At 48.6% G+C, this 22,693-nt stretch overlaps 1 protein-coding gene across 2 annotated transcripts in view; it reads right to left on the reverse strand.

Moving 5' to 3' along the window:
• Positions 1-1,502: 1,502 nt before the first annotated feature.
• rgs19 (regulator of G protein signaling 19) overlaps positions 1,503-22,693 on the reverse strand; it is a 186,877-nt gene continuing 165,686 nt past the window's right edge. Inside the window, exons 6-7 of one of the 2 annotated variants that reach the window (XM_045209509.1) lie at positions 15,479-15,667; positions 1,503-1,610 (exon numbers count right to left, since the gene is read on the reverse strand). In XM_045209509.1, coding sequence (XP_045065444.1) covers positions 15,479-15,667 — 189 coding nt within the window. In that variant the 3' untranslated portion in view covers positions 1,503-1,610. Of the gene's footprint in view, positions 1,611-15,379; positions 15,668-22,693 lie in introns of those variants that run through there. The other variant, XM_045209510.1, reaches the window with a different exon arrangement.

The following is a 22,693-nucleotide window of genomic DNA, read 5'->3' on the forward strand; positions in this document are numbered from 1 at the left end:
GGTGGCCTATCCAGCCCCTCTCTCTGCATGGTGGCCTATCCAGCCCCTCTCTCTGCATGGTGGCCTATCCATCCCCCCTCTCTCTGCATGGTGGCCTATTCAGCCCCTCTCTCTGCATGGTGGCCTATTCAGCCCCTCTCTCTGCATGGTTGCCTATTCAGCCCCTCTCTCTGCATGGTGGCCTATCCAGCCCCTCTCTCTGCATGGTGGCCTATCCAGCCCCTCTCTCTCTGCATGGTGGCCTATTCAGCCCCTCTCTCTGCATGGTGGCCTATCCAGCCCCTCTCTCTGCATGGTGGCCTATTCAGCCCCTCTCTCTGCATGGTGGCCTATTCAGCCCCTCTCTCTCCGTCTGTCTCCCTCAGCCCCTCTCTCTCCCAGCCCCTCTCTCCCTCAGCCCCTCTCTCCCTCAGCACCTCTCTCTGCGTGGTGACATATCCAGTCCCTCTCTCTGTCTCTGTCTCCCTCAGCCCCTCTCTCCCTCAGCCCCTCTCTCTGCATGGTGACATATCCAGCCCCTCTCTCTGTCTCCCTCAGCCCCTCTCTCCCTCAGCACGGTGACCTATCCAGTCCCTCTCTCTGTCTCTGTCTCCCTCAGCCCCTCTCTCCCTCCGCCCCTCTCTCTGCATGGTGACGTATCCAGCCCCTCGCTCTGTCTCTGTCTCCCTCAGCCCCTCTCTCTCTCTCAGCCCCTCTCTCCCTCAGCACCTCTCTCTGCATGGTGACATATCCAGCCCCTCTCTCTGTCTCTGTCTCTCTCTCCCTCAGCCCCTCTCTCTGCATGGTGACATATCCAGCCCCTCTCTCTGTCTCCCTCAGCCCCTCTCTCTCTCAGCCCCTCTCTCCCTCAGCCCCTCTCTCTGCATGGTGACGTATCCAGCCCCTCTCTCTGTCTCTGTCTCCCTCAGACTCTCTCTCCCGCCGTCTCTCTCTCCCTCAGCCCCTCTCTCCCTCTCTCTCTTGTGACAGGCAGCCTCTATATGTTGAGGTCACTACTGAAGATGAGGCCCATGTTGTAGTGTACTGTACATTAAGGAACATCCATGTCTAATTAAGTCCAGAGAACATTATGGCTGAAGACATGATGAGGAAATTACCGGTGGGTCACGTTCATTAGAGCATTCAATGACGAAACACTTTAAAAACAGCTCAGAGCAGAATTACAGTTTTAATCATAGTTTTACGGTAACATTATAGATATGTGAGGGTTGACTCCTGTCCTGTCCAGCCGGTCCCTCTAGCATCCAACAGATGGGTTGACTCCTGTCCAGCCTGTCCTCTTGTCCAGCCTGTCCTCCTGTCCAGCCTGTCCTCCTGTCCAGCCTGTCCTCTTGTCCAGTCTGTCCTCCTGTCCAGCCTGTCCTCCTGTCCAGCCTGTCCTCTTGTCCAGCCTGTCCTCCTGTCCAGCCTGTCCTCCTGTCCAGCCTGTCCTCCTGTCCAGCCTGTCCTCTTGTCCAGTCTGTCCTCCTGTCCAGCCTGTCCTCCTGTCCAGCCTGTCCTCTTGTCCAGCCTGTCCTCCTGTCCAGCCTGTCCTCCTGTCCAGCCTGTCCTCTTGTATAGCCTGTCATGTCCCTCTAGCATCCAACAGATGGCCCTCTTGACCACAGAAGCTGAGGAGACAAACTCTCTTTTAGTCTCTCTGTCAAAAACATAAAATGGAATATTAAAACATGAAGGTTTAGGGCCTACTTACAACTGTGAGGCTTGGTTAATTTGGTACATTAAGGAGCAATTATGATTTGAAGGAGTGTCCACATACTTTTCTATATACTGTTTAGGGTACATTTTATAAACAAAAGTATGTGGACACCCCTTCAAATTAGTGGATTCAGCTATTTCTGCCACAACTGTTGCTGACAGGTGTATAAAATCGAGCACACTGCCATGCAATCTCCATGGATAAACATTGGCAGTACAATGGCCTTGCTGAAGAGCTCAGTGACGTTCAACGTGGCACCGTCATAGGATGCCACATTTCCAACAAGTCAATTCGTCAGATTTCTGCCCTGCTAGAGCTGCCCCGGTCAACTGTAAGTGCTGTTATTGTGAAGTGGAAATGTCTAGGAGCAACAACGGCTCAGCCGCGAAGTGGTAGGCCACACAAGCTCACAGAACGGGACCGGTGAGTGCTGAAGCGCATAGTGCGTAAAAATCGTCTGTCCTCAGTTGCAACACTCACTACCGAGTTCTGTTCGTCGGGAGCTTCATGAAATGGGTTTCCATGGCCGAGCAGCCGCACACAAGCCTAAGATCACCACGCGCAATGCCAAGCGTTGGCTGGAGTGGTGTAAAGCTCACCGCCATTGGCCTCTGGAGCAGTGGAAGCGCGTTCTCTGGATTGATGAATCACGCTTCACCATCTGGCAGTCCGACGGACGAATCTGGGTTTGTCGAATGCCAGGAGAACACTACCTGCCCCTATGCATAGAGCCAACTGTAAAGTTTGGTGGAGGAGGAATAATGGTCTGGGGCTGTTTTTCATGGTTCGGGCTAGGCCCCTTAGTTCCAGTGAAGGGAAATCAACGTAACAGTATACAATTACATTCTAGATGATTCTGTGCTTCCAAATTTGTGGTAACAGTTTGGGGAAGGCCCTTTCCTGTTTCAGCATGACAATGCCCCCGTGCACAAAGCGAGGTCCATACAGAAATGGTTTGTCGAGATCGGTGTGGAAGAACTTGACTGGCACAGAGCCCTGACCTCAACCCCATCGAACACCTTTGGGATGAATTGGAACGCCGACTGCGAGCCAGGCCTAATCGCCCGACATCAGTGCCCGACCTCACTAATGCACTTGTGGCTGAATGGAAGCAAGTCCCCCGCAGCAATGTTCAAACATCTACTAAAAAATAAACATTAAAATGAGACTAAGAATTTGAATTAATTACAACTCATGCAACATTGCGTCAACATTACTGAAGAACAAAAGTGGTTTCATAATTGTCTATGCAAAAAGTGCACTGTGAACCATTGTACATGGTTCCTTGAATTAAATAAAGTGCAGGTTTTCTGGAGAACAAAGGAGAATGCACAGAACTTTCACTATGGGCCATGTTCACTATGGGCCATGTTCACTATGGGCCATGTTCACTATGGGCCATGCAATATTCAGGTTTAAGTCACTCAGGGCCTGGGCCTGCATTAATGAGAGAAATTACACTTTCTGTCTCCTGCCAATGCTTCGAACTTTGGCACAAATGGTGTGAGAGCAAATCTGAGACACTGGTGCAGGTGTTCATTGGTGAGCCTGGTGCGGAATTTGTTTTTAATAAAGTTAATTGTGGAGAAGGCTGATTCACAGCTGTATGTGGATCCAAACATGGTCAGGATGTACAGTACCAGTCAAAAGTTTGGACACACCTACTCATTCCAGGGTTTTTCTTTATTTTTACTATTTTCTACATTGTAGAATAATAGTGAAGACATCAAAACTATGAAATAATACATATGGAATCATGTAGTAACCAAAAAAGTGTTAAACAAATCAAAATATATTTTATATTTTATATTATTCAAAATAGCCACCCTTTGCCTTGATGACAGCTTTGCACACTCTTGGCATTCTCTCAACCAGCTTCATGAGGAATGCTTTCCAACAGTCTTGAAGGAGTTCCCACATATGCTGAGCACCTGTTGTCTGCTTTTCCTTCACTCGGCGGTCCAACTCATCCCAAACCATCTCAATTTGGTTGAAGGCCAGGGGATTGTGGAGGGCAGGTCATCTTATACAGCACTCCATCACTCTCCTTCTTGGTCAAATAGCCCTTACAAAGCCTGAAGGTGTGTTTTGGGTCATTGTCCTGTTGAAAAACAAATTATAGTCCCACTAAACTCAAACCAGATGGGATGGCTTACCACTGCAGAATGCTGTGGTAGCCATGCTGGTGAAGTGTGCCTTGAATTCTAAATAAATCACATACAGTGTCACCAGCAAAGTACCATCACACCTCCTCCTCCATGCTTCATGGTGGGAACCACACATGCGGAGATCATCCGTTTACCTACTCTGCGTCTCACAAAGACACGGCGGTTGGAACCAAAAATCTCACATTTGGACTCATCAGATCAAAGGACAGATTTCCACCGGTCAAATGTCCATTGCTCGTGTTTCTTGGCACAAGCAAGTCTCTTCTTCTTATTGGTGTCCTTTAGTAGTGGTTTCTTTGCAAACAATTCGACCATGAAGGTCTGATTCACGCAGTCCCCTCTGAACAGTTGATGTTGAGATGTGTCTGTTACTTGAACTCTGTGAAGCATTTATTTGGGCTGCAATTTCTGAGGTGCAGTTAAAAATAAAAAATATGAATAGAATATAGGACAAAACACACATCACGACAAGAGAGACACCACAACACTACATAAAGAGAGACACCACAACACTACATAAAGAGAGACACCACAACACTACATAAAGAGAGACACCACAACACTATATAAAGAGAGACCTAAGACAACCACATAGCATGGCAGCAACACATGACAACAAAATGGTAGCAACACAACATGGTAGCAACACAACCTGGCAGCAGCACAACATGGTAGCAACACCACATGGTACAAACATTATTGGGCAACAGACAACAGCACAAAGGGCAAGAAGGTAGAGACAACAATACATCACGCGAAGCAGCCACAACTGTCAGTAAGAGTGTCCATGATTGAGTCTTTAAATGAAGAGATGGAGATAAAACTGTCCAGATTTAGTATTTTTTGCAGCTCGTTCAAGCCGCTAGCTGCAGCGAAATGAGAGCGACCCAGGGATGTGTGTGCTTTGGGGACCTTTAACAGAATGTGACTGGCAGAACGGGTGTTGTATGTGGAGGATGAGGGCTGCAGTAGGTATCTCAGATAGGGGGGAGTGAGGCCTAAGAGGGTTTTATAAATAAGCATCAACCAGTGGGTCTTGCGACGGGTATACAGAGATGACCAGTTTACAGAGGAGTATAGAGTGCAGTGATGTGTCCTATAAGGAGCGTTGGTGGCAAATCTGATGGCTGAATGGTAAAGAACATCTAGCCGCTCGAGAGCACCCTTACCTGCCGATCTATAAATTACGTCTCCGTAATCTAGCATGGGTAGGATGGTCATCTGAATCAGGGTTAGTTTGGCAGCTGGGGTGAAAGAGGAGCGATTATGATAGAGGAAACCAAGTCTAGATTTAACAGCCTGCAGCTTTGATATGTGCTGAGAGAAGGACAGTGTACCGTCTAGCCGTACTCCCAAGGACTTGTATGAGGTGACTACCTCAAGCTCTAAACCCTCAGAGGTAGTGATCACACCGGTGGGGAGAGGGGCATTCTTCTTACCAAGTGGAGAGAAGGAAAGAAATTCCACAAATTAACTTTTAACAAGGCACACCTGTTAATTGAAATGCATTCCAGGTGACTACCTCATGAAGCTGGTTGAGAGAATGCCAAGAGTGTGCAAAGCTGTCATCAAGGCAAAGGGTGGCTACTTTGAAGAATCTCAAATATAAACTATATTTTGATTTGTTTAAACAAATAAATGTGACTACATGATTCCATATGTGTTATTTCATAGTTTTGATGTCTTCACTATTATTCTAAAATGTAGAAAATAGTAAAAAATAAAATAACAACCCTGGAATGAGTTGGTGTGTCCAAACTTTTGACTGGTACTCTATAGTGCCAGTATCTTGAGAACAGAAACATCAGCTGCAGGCGCCATCTTTCCCCAGAGAGTGACAGGGTCACCAGCCGGCTCCTTCAAAGCCAATCACCAGCCTGCTCCTTCAAAGCCAATCACCAGCCTGCTCCTTCAAAGCCAATCACCAGCCTGCTCCTTCAAAGCCACATGTTCTTGCAGCTCAATCAACTCCATTTGCAGTGACAACTTTGTCACATTTGTGACCAAGAAGGTGTTCTTTGATGAGCAGCAGCAGTTCTCTTCCAACAGTGAAGTCGTCAAAGCGAGCCTTGGAAGTTCTCCATCAGCTTCTGGATTAAATCTACATGGTTGGGACACGTCTTTGTCTCCCTGCGTTTGCACCAGACGATTGGGGGAAGTGGACAAGTTCTCCCTGGAGATCATTCTTCAAAAGCTCCAATTTCCTCTGGAAAGCCCTGACTTCCTCTGGAAAGCCCTGTTATCAAATCGCACACTGTGTTGTCCCGTCCCTGCAGCTTAACATTCAGTTAATTCATGTCTGTCAAAAAAACGCAACTGTTTCCATCTTCTCCTCATCTTCCAAAAAATACAGAAAACTGAGTTGACTTGTCACTCTTTTGCTCTGATAAGAAAGCTTTGGTTTCCTCCTGAATGGCCCAAAAGCGTTCCAAAACCCTGCCTTTTGCTGAGCCATCTGACATTGTCATCAAAACAGCCATTGGCCTCTGTCAGAATGCCTCGTAGCAGGCGCTGTTGTAGGGATGATGTTGCCCTCAAAAAGTTGATCAGTTTCATCATCGTTGTCATGACCTCAGAATACTATTTTCCTAGACTGGCAACACAGGACATATTGGTGAATGATGCAGTGGTATGATGTCAGGTCAGGGTGGTCGTCTTTCAAAACGTGCAACCGGTCCCCTCCCTCTTCCTATCATGGCTGGAGCTCCATGATGTCAGGTCAGTGTGGTCGTCTTTCAAAACGTGCAACCAGTCCCCTCCCTCTTCCTATCATGGCTGGAGCTCCATCTGTGGTGATGGAGACCACTGACTTCAGATCTATCCCCCTTTTTTGTCAGCATCGCTTTGATGGCCTCATGAATGTCCTCTCCTCGTGTGTGCGCTTCAAGAGTTGTTAAACCCAACAGCTCCTCACATAATTCCTTCTTTGTTTCGTTATAAAATCTGACCAATACCAGAAGCTGGGCATTATCGGTGTTATCTGTTGATTCATCCACAGCTAAATAAATGCGTGGTGCATTATGAATGGCCTCATCAAGTTGTGAAATCACATCTTCAGCTAATATTTCAGTTCTCCTCATTGCTGTGGGATCTGTTTGATCTTTTCCCTGAGCTCATCTTTTTTTGTTTACCTTCAAGCAAGGTGTCAGCAACTTCACACATGCATCCTTTTACCATCTCAGCGTCTGAAAATGTTTTTGTGTGTGTTTTCCCAAAACCCAAGCTATCCACAGTGAACACTCCGTTGCACGTTGTTTGGCTGTCAGGGAATTGAAAAGGTGACTTGGGTGGACGTCTCATATTGGGATTCGAGTTGGTTAATCCAGTTTGTTCTCACCTCCGTGTTCAGGGGATACGTCTGATCCAATTTACTGTGCCTGGTGTCATAATGGTGCTTAACATGGGCACTTTTCAGGAGAGCTACGACTCACTGCATATCAGGCACGTTGGTTTTGTGTTAGTTGTGGGGAGAATGAATAAATACTGTTCCGTCCACTCGTCTTTGAATATACGTTTTTCAGAGTTTATTTTTTTTTAACAAACCATATTAACAAAGATACTGGTAACTAAGCTCCTTCTATCTGTGATATTAACAGTTGATACTGGTAACTAAGCTCCTATCTGTGATATTAACAGTTGATACTGGTAACTAAGCTCCTTCTATCTGTGATATTAACAGATGAACTGCGGTCAAATTTTTCTCTTTCTTTCTGTCTGCTTGTCCAAGGTTCCACAGAGGATATTTGGATTGATGTGATTGGGTAAGACGCGGCCTCTTGTATTTGCATATAACCACGCGATTGGACGGGGCACAAGTAGAGGCGGGCGTTGCTTTGAGAGAGAGAGAGAGAGAGAGAGAGAGAGAGAGAGAGAGAGAGAGAGAGAGAGAGAGAGAGAGAGAGAGAGAGAGAGAGAGAGAGAGAGAGAGAGAGAGAGAGAGAGAGAGAGAGAGAGAGAGAGAGAGAGAGAGAGAGAGAGAGAGAGAGAGAGAGAGAGAGAGAGAGAGAGAGAGAGAGAGAGAGAGAGAGAGAGAGAGAGAGAGAGAGAGAGAGAGGTTACTGAGTTAAAGAAGCCGATGTGCCCGGTTGATTTTTTAAAGCTGTCTAAAAATAATGAATTTACTTTTATAGAACAAAATGCGATGTTGTCCAGTCCGGATTGACCCTTCTCTGGGTCCGGAACCGGACCGCGGTCCACCAGTTGAGTTGGGCTGACCTAGTGGAAAGCCTTCCCAGAAGAGTGGAGGCTGCTATAGCAGCAAGGGGGGACCAACTCCATATTAATGCCCATGATTTTGGAATGAGTTGTTTGACGAGCAGGTGTCCACATACTTTTGGTCATGTAGTATCACATCTACTGCTCTCTGTTATCACATCTACTGCTCTCTGTTATCACATCTACTGCTCTCTGTTATCACATCTACTACTCTCTGTTATCACATCTACTACTCTCTGTTATCACATCTACTGCTCTCTGTTATCACATCTACTACTCTCTGTTATCACATCTACTGCTCTCTGTTATCACATCTACTACTCTCTGTTATCACATCTACTGCTCTCTGTTATCACATCTACTACTCTCTGTTATCACATCTACTGCTCTCTGTTATCACATCTACTGCTCTCTGTTATCACATCTACTGCTCTCTGTTATCACATCTACTACTCTCTGTTATCACATCTACTGCTCTCTGTTATCACATCTACTACTCTCTGTTATCACATCTACTGCTCTCTGTTATCACATCTACTACTCTCTGTTATCACATCTACTGCTCTCTGTTATCACATCTACTGCTCTCTGTTATCACATCTACTACTCTCTGTTATCACATCTACTGCTCTCTGTTATCACATCTACTACTCTCTGTTATCACATCTACTGCTCTCTGTTATCACATCTACTGCTCTCTGTTATCACATCTACTACTCTCTGTTATCACATCTACTGCTCTCTGTTATCACATCTACTACTCTCTGTTATCACATCTACTGCTCTCTGTTATCACATCTACTGCTCTCTGTTATCACATCTACTACTCTCTGTTATCACATCTACTGCTCTCTGTTATCACATCTACTGCTCTCTGTTATCACATCTACTACTCTCTGTTTAACACTTCTTTGGTTACTACATGATTCCATATGTGTTATTTCATAGTCTTGATGTCTTCACTGTTATTCTACAATGTCGAAAATAGTAAAAAAATAAAGAAAAGCCTTTGAATGAGTAGATGTGTCCACACGTTTGACTGGTACTATATATATATATGGCATGATGTTGGCACGATGTTGGCACGGTGTTGGCACGATGTTGGCACGGTGTTGGCATGGTGTTGGCACGGTGTTGGCACAATGTTGGCACGATGTTGGCACGATGTTGGCACGATGTTGGCACGGTGTTGGCACGATGTTGGCACGGTGTTGGCACGATGTTTTCACGGTGTTGGCACGATGTTGGCACGGTGTTGGCACGATGTTGGCACAGTGTTGGCACGATGTTGGCACGGTGTTGGCACGATGTTGGCACGATGTTGGCACGGTGTTGGCACGATGTTGGCACGTGTTGGCACGGTGTTGGCACGATGTTGGCACGGTGTTGGCACAATGTTGGCACGATGTTGGCACGATGTTGGCACGATGTTGGCACGGTGTTGGCACGATGTTTTCACGGTGTTGGCACGATGTTGGCACGGTGTTGGCACGATGTTGGCACGGTGTTGGCACGATGTTGGCACGGTGTTGGCACGGTGTTGGCACGGTGTTGGCACGGTGTTGGCACGATGTTGGCACGGTGTTGGCACGATGTTGGCACGGTGTTGGCACGATGTTGGCACGGTGTTGGCACGGTGTTGGCACGATGTTGGCACGGTGTTGGCACAATGTTGGCACGATGTTGGCACGATGTTGGCACGGTGTTGGCACGATGTTTTCACGGTGTTGGCACGATGTTGGCACGGTGTTGGCACGATGTTGGCACAGTGTTGGCACGATGTTGGCACGGTGTTGGCACGATGTTGGCACGATGTTGGCACGGTGTTGGCACGATGTTGGCACGTGTTGGCACGGTGTTGGCACGATGTTGGCACGGTGTTGGCACAATGTTGGCACGTGTTGGCACGATGTTGGCACGATGTTGGCACGGTGTTGGCACGATGTTTTCACGGTGTTGGCACGATGTTGGCACGGTGTTGGCACGATGTTGGCACGGTGTTGGCACGATGTTGGCACGGTGTTGGCACGGTGTTGGCACGGTGTTGGCACGGTGTTGGCACGGTGTTGGCACGATGTTGGCACGGTGTTGGCACGATGTTCGCACGGTGTTGGCATGGTGTTGGCACGGCATCTACTATATGAGACCTAAGATACACCTGTCCAACATACCTGGAAACGGACTCCAAACACACACTGACACTTGCACACCTGCTAGCACACACATATGCTACCATACACACACACACACACGCACACACACACACACACACACACACACATACGCTACCATACACACACACAGTTTTGATAATTGACCCCTGTTGATTTACTTCTGAGTATCTCTGTGTGTGTGTGTGTGTGTGTGTGTGTGTGTGTGAGTGTGTGTGAGTGTGTGCGCTGATACATTACTAGATAGCTCTTTCTGACAGTATTAGTGAGTTGTGTGTATTAGTGAGTTGTGTGTATTAGTGAGTTGTGTGTTTGTAAGTCGCTCTGGATAAGAGCGTCTGCTAAATGACGTAAATGTAAATGTAAATGTAATGTAAATGTGTGTATTAGTGAGTTGTGTGTATTAGTGAGTTGTGTGTATTAGTGAGTTGTGTGTATTAGTGAGTTGTGTGTATTAGTGAGTTGTGTGTATTAGTGAGATGGTGTAAACTCAGCAGGGACCACCCTAACATGGAGAGAGAGAGAGAGAGACAGTACCATTCACCACCTACAGGTGGAGCCAGAGAGAGGCAGTACCATTCACCACCTGCAGGTGGAGCCAGAGAGAGGCAGTACCATTCACCACCTGCAGGTGGAGCCAGAGAGAGGCAGTACCATTCACCACCTGCAGGTGGAGCCAGAGAGAGGCAGTACCATTCACCACCTGCAGGTGGAGCCAGAGAGAGACAGTACCATTCACCACCTACAGGTGGAGCCAGAGAGAGACAGTACCATTCACCACCCTAACAGGGAGAGAGAGAGAGGCAGTACCATTCACCACCTACAGGTGGAGCCAGAGAGAGGCAGTACCATTCACCACCTGCAGGTGGAGCCAGAGAGAGGCAGTACCATTCACCACCTACAGGTGGAGCCAGAGTGGCAGGGCCTTTCAAACTGGAAACACCAAAACCTCATAGTGTTCGTCCCAAATGGCACACTATTCCCTATAAAGTGCACTACTTTTGACCAGAGCCCTATGGGATAGTGCACTAATTAGGGAATAGGGTGTCACATGAAAGCACTTTTACCACAGTGATTGATTTGATTGACAGCTTGCTCTGTTTGTGTTGACGGTCAAGGATTTCTGTTTATATAGGTACAATAAAATCATTATCACAGTTGAACAAAATATAAAATAAATAACATTACAAATACTAACTTTAAAGCATTTTGATTGACAATAAGTCAAGTTAAGACCTAGGCATCATCTTCTGTCTAACTACAGACATCTGTTGTCCTCAAACTCCATTTCCCATAAAGCAGTTGTTAACAATTCAATAGCATTTTGTATTTTTTTTTTTTTTACATATTTCGTAATTATTTTTTCCCCACCTAGGATGGAAAGTCGGTTAGCCCCTCCCCTCCCTGATTGATCGACCAACCACAGCTCAGCCCAAAGCCTCTGATGGCCAATCACAGCAGTGAGGTGAGGGAGACAGTGGACAGGTCAAAGGTGAGAGTTCAAAGGTCAAAAGGTCAGAATAGGATTAGAGGGGGTCAGGGTTGGGAACATTGTGTGAATGTTGTCTTTAACGTTGTGTGAATGTTGTCTTTAACGTTGTGTGAACGTTGTCTTTAACGTTGTGTGAACGTTGTCTTTAATGTTGTGTGAACGTTGTCTTTAACGTTGTGTGAACGTTGTCTTTAATGTTGTGTGAACGTTAGAAAGTCATCTGACTAATAACTCCAGTGTATTATTGCCGAGTTCGTCTTCCCTGAGCTCTCTTCCAAAATTAGGACGTTTGTCAGGAGAAAGTAAAATATTAACATACTGTATGTTATATACAAATATAGTATATACACTACCAGTCAAAAGGTTGGACACACCTACTCATTCCAGTTTTTTTATTTTTTTAATTTTTTTATTTTTACTATTTTCTACATTGTAGAATAATAGTGAAGTCATCAAAACTATGAAATAACACATATGGAATCATGTAGTAACCCAAAAAAGTTTTAGACAAATCAAAATATATTTTATATTTGAGATCCTTCAAAGTAGCCACCCTTTGCCTTGATGACAGCGTTGCACACTCTTGGCATTCTCTCAACCAGCTTCATGAGGTAGTCACCTGGAATTCATTTCAATTAACAGGTGTGCCTTGTTAAAAGTTAATATGTGGAATTTCTTTCCTTCTTAATGCATTTGAGCCAATCAGTCGTGACAAGGTGGGGGACAGACACATCTCAACCTCAACTGTTCAGAGGAGACTACGTGAATCAGGCCTTCATGGTTGAATTGCTGCAAAGAAACCACTACTAAAGGACACCAATAAAAAGAAGAGACTTGCTTGGGTCAAGAAACACGAGCAATGGACATTAGACCGGTGGAAATTTGTCCTTTGGTCTGATGAGTCCAAATGTGAGATTTCTGGTTCCAACCGCCGTGTCTTTGTGAGACGCAGAGTAGGTGAACGGATGATCTCCGCATGTGTGGTTCCCACTGTGAAGCTTGGAGGAGGAGGTGTGATGGTTCTTTGCTGGTAACACTGTTGGTGATTAATTTAGAATTCAAGGCACACTTAACCAGCATGGCTACCACAGCATTCTGCAGCGATACGCCATCCCATCTGCTTTGCACTTAGTGGGACTATAATTAGTTTTTCAACAGGACAATGACCCAAAACACACCTCCAGGCTGTGTAAAGGCTATTTGACCAAGGAGAGTGATGGAGTGCTGCATCAGACGACCTGGCCTCCACAATTATTATTATTTATTATTATTATAATCACCCGACCTCCACCCAATTGAGATGGTTTGGGATGAGTTGGACCGCAGAGTGAAGGAAAAGCAGCCAACAGGTGCTCAGCATATGTGGGAACTCCTTCAAGACTGTTGGAAAAGCATTCCAGGTGAAGCTGGTTGAGAGAATTCCAAGAGTGTACAAAGCTGTCATCAAGGCAAAGGGTGGTTACTTTGAAGAATCTCAAATATAAAATATATTTTGATTTGTTTAACACTTTTTCAGTTACTACATGATTCAATATGTGTTGTTTCATAGTTTTGATATCATCACTATTATTCTACAATGTAGAAAATAGTAAAAAGAAAGAAAAACCCTTCAATGAGTAGGTGTGTCCAAACTTTTGACTGGTAGTGTGTATAAAACAAAAAGCAGATTGTTGTATGTATATCTGAATAGTCAGTAGTAGTAGGCGATGAAGCAGCTGTCACCACCAGCAGTTGATATCCAACAGAAATAATGTGTCTGTCTTCTTCTGTGAAAAAAGCCTGTGTCTTCCAGTTAACTTGGCTTGTCAAATGGAACCCTATTCCCTAAATAGTGCACTACTTTTGACCAGAGCCCTATGCGGGTAGTGCACTATATAGGGAATTGGGAAGCATTCGTGGGTGTCCGTGCAGTCAGGAAATCCATATATGGCATGACGAAGGGAGTTCATCGTAAAGAAAAACTGTGAAGGGTATGGCAACCAAAAACATCCTACAGAAAAATCCAACAACAATCATTATAAAAAATCTTCAAAAGGATAAATATTTTCTCCTTTTGTGGTTGTGCTATGGAGAGAGACAGAGAGAGAGGAGTGGATGGAGAGAGACAGAGAGAGAGAGGAGTGGATGGAGAGAGACAGAGAGAGAGGAGTGGATGGAGAGAGACAGAGATAGAGGAGTGGATGGAGAGAGACAGAGAGAGAGGAGTGGATGGAGAGAGACAGAGAGAGAGGAGTGGATGGAGAGAGACAGAGAGAGAGGAGTGGATGGAGAGAGACAGAGATAGAGTAGTGGATGGAGAGAGACAGAGAGAGAGGAGTGGATGGAGAGAGACAGAGAGAGAGGAGTGGATGGAGAGAGACAGAGAGAGAGGAGTGGATGGAGAGAGACAGAGAGAGAGGAGTGGATGGAGAGAGACAGAGAGATGGGAGTGGATGGAGAGAGACAGAGATAGAGGAGTGAGATGAGAGAGACAGAGAGAGAGAGAGTGGATGGAGAGAGACAGAGAGATGGGAGTGGATGGAGAGAGACAGAGAGAGAGGAGTGGATGGAGAGAGACAGAGAGATGGGAGTGGATGGAGAGAGACAGAGAGAGAGGAGTGGATGGAGAGAGACAGAGAGAGAGGAGTGGATGGAGAGAGAGACAGAGAGAGAGGAGTGGATGGAGAGAGACAGAGAGAGAGGAGTGGATGGAGAGAGACAGAGAGAGAGGAGTGGATGGAGAGAGACAGAGAGAGAGGAGTGGATGGAGAGAGACAGAGAGAGAGGTGGATGGAGAGAGACAGAGAGAGAGGAGTGGATGGAGAGAGACAGAGAGAGAGGAGTGGATGGAGAGAGACAGAGAGAGAGGAGTGGATGGAGAGAGAGACAGAGAAGAGAGTGGATGGAGAGAGACAGAGAGAGAGGAGTGGATGGAGAGAGACAGAGAGAGAGGAGTGGATGGAGAGAGACAGAGAGAGAGGAGTGGATGGAGAGAGACAGAGAGAGAGGAGTGGATGGAGAGAGACAGAGAGAGAGGAGTGGATGGAGAGAGACAGAGAGAGAGTGGATGGAGAGAGACAGAGAGAGAGGAGTGGATGGAGAGAGACAGAGAGAGAGGAGTGGATGGAGAGAGACAGAGAGTGGATGGAGAGACAGAGAGAGAGGAGTGGATGGAGAGAGACAGAGAGATGGGAGTGGATGGAGAGAGACAGAGAGAGAGGAGTGGATGGAGAGAGACAGAGAGAGAGGAGTGGATGGAGAGAGAGACAGAGAGAGAGGAGTGGATGGAGAGAGACAGAGAGAGAGGAGTGGATGGAGAGAGACAGAGAGAGAGGAGTGGATGGAGAGAGAGACAGAGAGAGAGGAGTGGATGGAGAGAGACAGAGAGAGAGGAGTGGATGGAGAGAGACAGAGAGAGAGGAGTGGATGGAGAGAGACAGAGAGAGAGGGAGTGGATGGAGAGAGACAGAGAGAGAGGAGTGGATGGAGAGAGACAGAGAGAGAGGTGGATGGAGAGAGACAGAGAGAGGGGAGTGGATGGAGAGAGACAGAGAGAGAGTGGATGGAGAGAGACAGAGAGAGAGGAGTGGATGAGAGAGAGACAGAGAGAGAGAGAGAGAGAGAGAGATAGAAGAGAGAGAGAGATAGATAGAGAGAGATCAAGAATGTGACAGAGAAAGAGAGAGAGCGAGAGAGAGACAGAGAGAGAGAGAGAGAGAGAGAGAGGAGCTTGTGTGAGTGAAATGTTGTGGACCTATGACTCTGAGGAGGTCCGGGAGCCCGGGTGGACCAGTGATCTGTATAGAGACGAGTTGAGGAAGCGAGGGTAGGAGTCTCTGTGCATTAAGGTGTAGATCTGAAGTTGGGCGTCCTCAAAGGTGTGGGGCGTGGGCTCCTCTATCTTCCTGTTAATGACCTCTCTCACCCGGGAGTCCAGACTCACCTGGGGGGGGGACAGAGAGAGAGAGAGAGAGAGAGAGAGAGAGAGAGAGAGAGAGAGAGAGAGAGAGAGAGAGAGAGAGAGAGAGAGAGAGAGAGAGAGAGAGAGAGAGAGAGAGAGAAATAGAGACAGAAAGACAGAGATTAGCCACTGACTCTCAATAAACAACATGTCAAAAAAACACTTAAAATACCAGCAAAGAAACGAAACAGCATCCCCACTCACCAATCACACTGAATTTGTCATGGATTTCCAACCCAGTGGGTTTCCATGGTTTCACAGTAAATAGATATTTGAGGGATAGAGGGAACATGTGGTCTATAACCAATAGAAGAGTCCCTTCCCCATGGAGGAGGAGACAGACTGACTGACTGGCTAGGTGAGTGGTGGTGGTATCTCACTGAGGAGACAGACTGACTGACTGGCTGGGTGAGTGGGTGGTGGTGGTATCTCACTGAGGAGACAGACTGACTAGGTGAGTGGTGGTGGTATCTCACTGAGGAGACAGACTGACTGGGTGAGTGGTGGTGGTATCTCACTGAGGAGACAGACTGACTGGCTGGGTGAGTGGTGGTGGTATCTCACTGAGGAGACAGACTGACTGAGGTGAGTGGTGGTGGTATCTCACTGAGGAGACAGACTGGCTGGGTGTAGTGGTGGTGGTATCTCACTGAGGAGACAGACTGACTAGGTGAGTGGTGGTGGTATCTCACTGAGGAGACAGACTGACTGGGTGAGTGGTGGTGGTATCTCACTGAGGAGACAGACTGACTAGGTGAGTGGTGGTGGTATCTCACTGAGGAGACAGACTGACTAGGGTGAGTGGTGGTGGTATCTCACTGAGGAGACAGACTGACTAGGTGAGTGGTGGTGGTATCTCACTGAGGAGACAGACTGACTAGGGTGAGTGGTGGTGGTATCTCACTGAGGAGACAGACTGACGCTGGCTGGGTGAGTGGTGGTGGTATCTCACTGAGGAGACAGACTGACTAGGTGAGTGGTGGTGGTATCTCACTGAGGAGACAGACTGACTAGGTGAGTGGTGGTGGTATCTCACTGAGGAGACAGACTGACTAGGTGAGTGGTGGTGGTATCTCACTGAGGAGACAGACTGACTAGGTGAGTGGTGGTGGTATCTCACTGAGGAGACAGACTGACTAGGTGAGTGGTGGTGGTATCTCACTGAGGAGACAGACTGACTAGGTGAGTGGTGGTGGTATCTCACTGAGGAGACAGACTGACTAGGTGAGTGGTGGTGGTATCTCACTGAGGAGACAGACTGGCTAGGTGAGTGGTGGTGGTATCTCACTGAGGAGACAGACTGACTGGGTGAGTTGTGGTGGTATCTCACTGAGGAGACAGACTGACTAGGTGAGTGGTGGTGGTATCTCACTGAGGAGACAGACTGACTGGGTGAGTGGTGGTGGTATCTCACTGAGGAGACAGACTGACTAGGTGAGTGGTGGTGGTATCTCACTGAGGAGACAGACTGACCTGGGTGAGTGGTGGTGGTATCTCACTGAGGAGACAGACTGACTGAGGTGAGTGGTGGTGGTATCTCACTGAGGAGACAGACTGACTAGGTGAGTGGTGGTGGTATCTCACTGAGGAGACAGACTGGCTGGGTGAGTGGTGGTGGTATCTCACTGAGGAGACAGACTGACTAGGTGAGTGGTGGTGGTATCTCACTGAGGAGACAGACTAGACTGACTAGGTGAGTGGTGGTGGTATCTCACTGAGGAGACAGACTGACTGGGTGAGTGGGTGGTGGTATCTCACTGAGGAGACAGACTGACTAGGTGAGTGGTGGTGGTATCTCACTGAGGAGACAGACTGACTAGGTGAGTGGTGGTGGTATCTCACTGAGGAGACAGACTGACTGACGACTGGGTGAGTGGTGGTGGTATCTCACTGAGGAGACAGACTGACTGGTGAGTGGTGGTGGTATCTCACTGAGGAGACAGACTGACTGACTGACTGGGTGAGTGGTGGTGGTATCTCACTGAGGAGACAGACTGACTAGGTGAGTGGTGGTGGTATCTCACTGAGGAGACAGACTGACTAGGTGAGTGGTGGTGGTATCTCACTGAGGAGACAGACTGACTGAGGTGAGTGGTGGTGGTATCTCACTGAGGAGACAGACTGACTAGGTGAGTGGTGGTGGTATCTCACTGAGGAGACAGAGACTGGCTGGGTGAGTGGTGGTGGTATCTCACTGAGGAGACAGACTGACTAGGTGAGTGGTGGTGGTATCTCACTGAGGAGACAGACTGACTGGGTGAGTGGTGGTGGTATCTCACTGAGGAGACAGACTGACTGACTGGCTGGGTGAGTGGTGGTGGTATCTCACTGAGGAGACAGACTGACTGACAGACTAGGTGAGTGGTGGTGGTATCTCACTGAGGAGACAGACTGACTAGGTGAGTGGTGGTGGTATCTCACTGAGGAGACAGACTGACTGGGTGAGTGGTGGTGGTATCTCACTGAGGAGACAGACTGACTAGGTGAGTGGTGGTGGTATCTCACTGAGGAGACAGACTGACTGACTGGCTGGGTGAGTGGTGGTGGTATCTCACTGAGGAGACAGACTGACTGACTGGCTGGGTGAGTGGTGGTGGTATCTCACTGAGGAGACAGACTGACTGACTGGCTGGGTGAGTGGTGGTGGTATCTCACTGAGGAGACAGACTGACTAGGTGAGTGGTGGTGGTATCTCACTGAGGAGACAGACTGACTGGGTGAGTGGTGGTGGTATCTCACTGAGGAGACAGACTGACTGACTGACTGGGTGAGTGGTGGTGGTATCTCACTGAGGAGACAGACTGACTAGGGTGAGTGGTGGTGGTATCTCACTGAGGAGACAGACTGACTAGGTGAGTGGTGGTGGTATCTCACTGAGGAGACAGACTGACTGTGGTGAGTGGTGGTGGTATCTCACTGAGGAGACAGACTGACTGACTGGCTGGGTGAGTGGTGGTGGTATCTCACTGAGGAGACAGACTGACTGACTGGCTGGGTGAGTGGTGGTGGTATCTCACTGAGGAGACAGACTGACTGGGTGAGTGGTGGTGGTATCTCACTGAGGAGACAGACTGACTGGGTTAGTGGTGGTGGTATCTCACTGAGGAGACAGACTGACTATGCTGGGTGAGTGGTGGTGGTATCTCACTGAGGAGACAGACTGACTAGGTGAGTGGTGGTGGTATCTCACTGAGGAGACAGACAGACTAGGTGAGTGGTGGTGGTATCTCACTGAGGAGACAGACTGACTGGGTGAGTGGTGGTGGTATCTCACTGAGGAGACAGACTGACTAGGTGAGTGGTGGTGGTATCTCACTGAGGAGACAGACTGACTAGGTGAGTGGTGGTGGTATCTCACTGAGGAGACAGACTGACTAGGTGAGTGGTGGTGGTATCTCACTGAGGAGACAGACTGGCTGGGTGAGTGGTGGTGGTATCTCACTGAGGAGACAGACTGACTAGGTGAGTGGTGGTGGTATCTCACTGAGGAGACAGACTGACTGACTGACTGGGTGAGTGGTGGTGGTATCTCACTGAGGAGACAGACTGACTGACGGTGAGTGGTGGTGGTATCTCACTGAGGAGACAGACTGACTGGGTGAGTGGTGGTGGTATCTCACTGAGGAGACAGACAGACTAGGTGAGTGGTGGTGGTATCTCACTGAGGAGACAGACTGACTGGGTTAGTGGGGTGGTGGTGGTATCTCACTGAGGAGACAGACTGACTGGGTTAGTGGTGGTGGTATCTCACTGAGGAGACAGACTGACTAGGTGAGTGGTGGTGGTATCTCACTGAGGAGACAGACTGGCTGGGTGAGTGGTGGTGGTATCTCACTGAGGAGACAGACTGACTAGGTGAGTGGTGGTGGTATCTCACTGAGGAGACAGACTGACTAGGTGAGTGGTGGTGGTATCTCACTGAGGAGACAGACTGACTAGGTGAGTGGTGGTGGTATCTCACTGAGGAGACAGACTGACTGACTGGCTGGGTGAGTGGTGGTGGTATCTCACTGAGGAGACAGACTGACTGGGTTAGTGGGTGGTGGTATCTCACTGAGGAGACAGACTGACTAGGTGAGTGGTGGTGGTATCTCACTGAGGAGAGACTAGACTAGGTGAGTGGTGGTGGTATCTCACTGAGGAGACAGACTGACTAGGTGAGTGGTGGTGGTATCTCACTGAGGAGACAGACGACAGACTGACTGACTGGGTGAGTGGTGGTGGTATCTCACTGAGGAGACAGACTGACTGGGTGAGTGGTGGTGGTATCTCACTGAGGAGACAGACTGACTAGGTGAGTGGTGGTGGTATCTCACTGAGGAGACAGACTGACTAGGTGAGTGGTGGTGGTATCTCACTGAGGAGACAGACTGGCTGGGTGAGTGGTGGTGGTATCTCACTGAGGAGACAGACTGACTGGGTGAGTGGTGGTGGTATCTCACTGAGGAGACAGACTGACTAGGTGAGTGGTGGTGGTATCTCACTGAGGAGACAGACTGGCTGGTGAGTGGTGGTGGTATCTCACTGAGGAGACAGACTGACTGGGTGAGTGGTGGTGGTATCTCACTGAGGAGACAGACTGACTAGGTGAGTGGTGGTGGTATCTCACTGAGGAGACAGACTGACTAGGTTAGTGGTGGTGGTGGTATCTCACTGAGGAGACAGACTGGCTGGGTGAGTGGTGGTGGTATCTCACTGAGGAGACAGACTGACTAGGTGAGTGGTGGTGGTATCTCACTGAGGAGACAGACTGACTAGGTGAGTGGTGGTGGTATCTCACTGAGGAGACAGACTTACTGACTGGGTGGGTGGTGGTGGTATCTCACTGAGGAGACAGACTGACTGACTGACTGGGTGAGTGGTGGTGGTATCTCACTGAGGAGACAGACTGACTAGGTGAGTGGTGGTGGTATCTCACTGAGGAGACAGACTGACTAGGTGAGTGGTGGTGGTATCTCACTGAGGAGACAGACTGACTAGGTGAGTGGTGGTGGTATCTCACTGAGGAGACAGACTGACTAGGTGAGTGGTGGTGGTATCTCACTGAGGAGACAGACTGACTAGGTGAGTGGTGGTGGTATCTCACTGAGGAGACAGACTGGCTGGGTGAGTGGTGGTGGTATCTCACTGAGGAGACAGACTGACTAGGTGAGTGGTGGTGGTATCTCACTGAGGAGACAGACTGGCTAGGGTGAGTGGTGGTGGTATCTCACTGAGGAGACAGACTGACTAGGGTGAGTGGTGGTGGTATCTCACTGAGGAGACAGACTGACTAGGTGAGTGGTGGTGGTATCTCACTGAGGAGACAGACTGGCTGGGTGAGTGGTGGTGGTATCTCACTGAGGAGACAGACTGACTAGGTGAGTGGTGGTGGTATCTCACTGAGGAGACAGACTGGCTGGGTGAGTGGTGGTGGTATCTCACTGAGGAGACAGACTGACTGGGTGAGTGGTGGTGGTATCTCACTGAGGAGACAGACTGACTAGGTGAGTGGTGGTGGTATCTCACTGAGGAGACAGACTGACTAGGTGAGTGGTGGTGGTATCTCACTGAGGAGACAGACTGACTGGGTGAGTGGTGGTGGTATCTCACTGAGGAGACAGACTGACTAGGTGAGTGGTGGTGGTATCTCACTGAGGAGACAGACTGACTGGGTGAGTGGTGGTGGTATCTCACTGAGGAGACAGACTGACTACTGGCGGTGAGTGGTGGTGGTATCTCACTGAGGAGACAGACAGACTAGGTGAGTGGTGGTGGTATCTCACTGAGGAGACAGACTGGCTGGGTGAGTGGTGGTGGTATCTCACTGAGGAGACAGACTGACTAGGTGAGTGGTGGTGGTATCTCACTGAGGAGACAGACTGACTAGGTGAGTGGTGGTGGTATCTCACTGAGGAGACAGACTGACTGGGTGAGTGGTGGTGGTATCTCACTGAGGAGACAGACTGACTAGGTGAGTGGTGGTGGTATCTCACTGAGGAGACAGACTGACTAGGTGAGTGGTGGTGGTATCTCACTGAGGAGACAGACTGACTAGGTGAGTTGTGGTGGTATCTCACTGAGGAGACAGACTGACTAGGTGAGTGGTGGTGGTATCTCACTGAGGAGACAGACTGACAGACTGACTAGGGTGAGTGGTGGTGGTATCTCACTGAGGAGACAGACTGACTAGGGTGAGTGGTGGTGGTATCTCACTGAGGAGACAGACTGACTAGGTGAGTGGTGGTGGTATCTCACTGAGGAGACAGACTGACTAGGTGAGTGGTGGTGGTATCTCACTGAGGAGACAGACTGACTAGGTGAGTGGTGGTGGTATCTCACTGAGGAGACAGACTGACTGGGTGAGTGGTGGTGGTATCTCACTGAGGAGACAGACTGACTACTGGGGTGAGTGGTGGTGGTATCTCACTGAGGAGACAGACAGACTAGGTGAGTGGTGGTGGTATCTCACTGAGGAGACAGACTGGCTGGGTGAGTGGTGGTGGTATCTCACTGAGGAGACAGACTGACTTAGGTGAGTGGTGGTGGTATCTCACTGAGGAGACAGACTGACTAGGTGAGTGGTGGTGGTATCTCACTGAGGAGACAGACTGACTGTGGCTGGGTGAGTGGTGGTGGTATCTCACTGAGGAGACAGACTGACTGACTGCTGGGTGAGTGGTGGTGGTATCTCACTGAGGGAGACAGACTGACTAGGTGAGTGGTGGTGGTATCTCACTGAGGAGACAGACTGACTAGGTGAGTGGTGGTGGTATCTCACTGAGGAGACAGACTGACTGGGTGAGTGGTGGTGGTATCTCACTGAGGAGACAGACTGACTAGGGTGAGTGGTGGTGGTATCTCACTGAGGAGACAGACTGACTGACTGACTGGGTGAGTGGTGGTGGTATCTCACTGAGGAGACAGACTGGCTGGGTGAGTGGTGGTGGTATCTCACTGAGGAGACAGACTGACTAGGTGAGTGGTGGTGGTATCTCACTGAGGAGACAGACTGACTGACTGGCTGGG

The sequence above is a fragment of the Coregonus clupeaformis genome, chromosome 30 (genome assembly GCF_020615455.1).
Source record: "Coregonus clupeaformis isolate EN_2021a chromosome 30, ASM2061545v1, whole genome shotgun sequence".
NCBI lineage: Eukaryota > Metazoa > Chordata > Actinopteri > Salmoniformes > Salmonidae > Coregonus > Coregonus clupeaformis.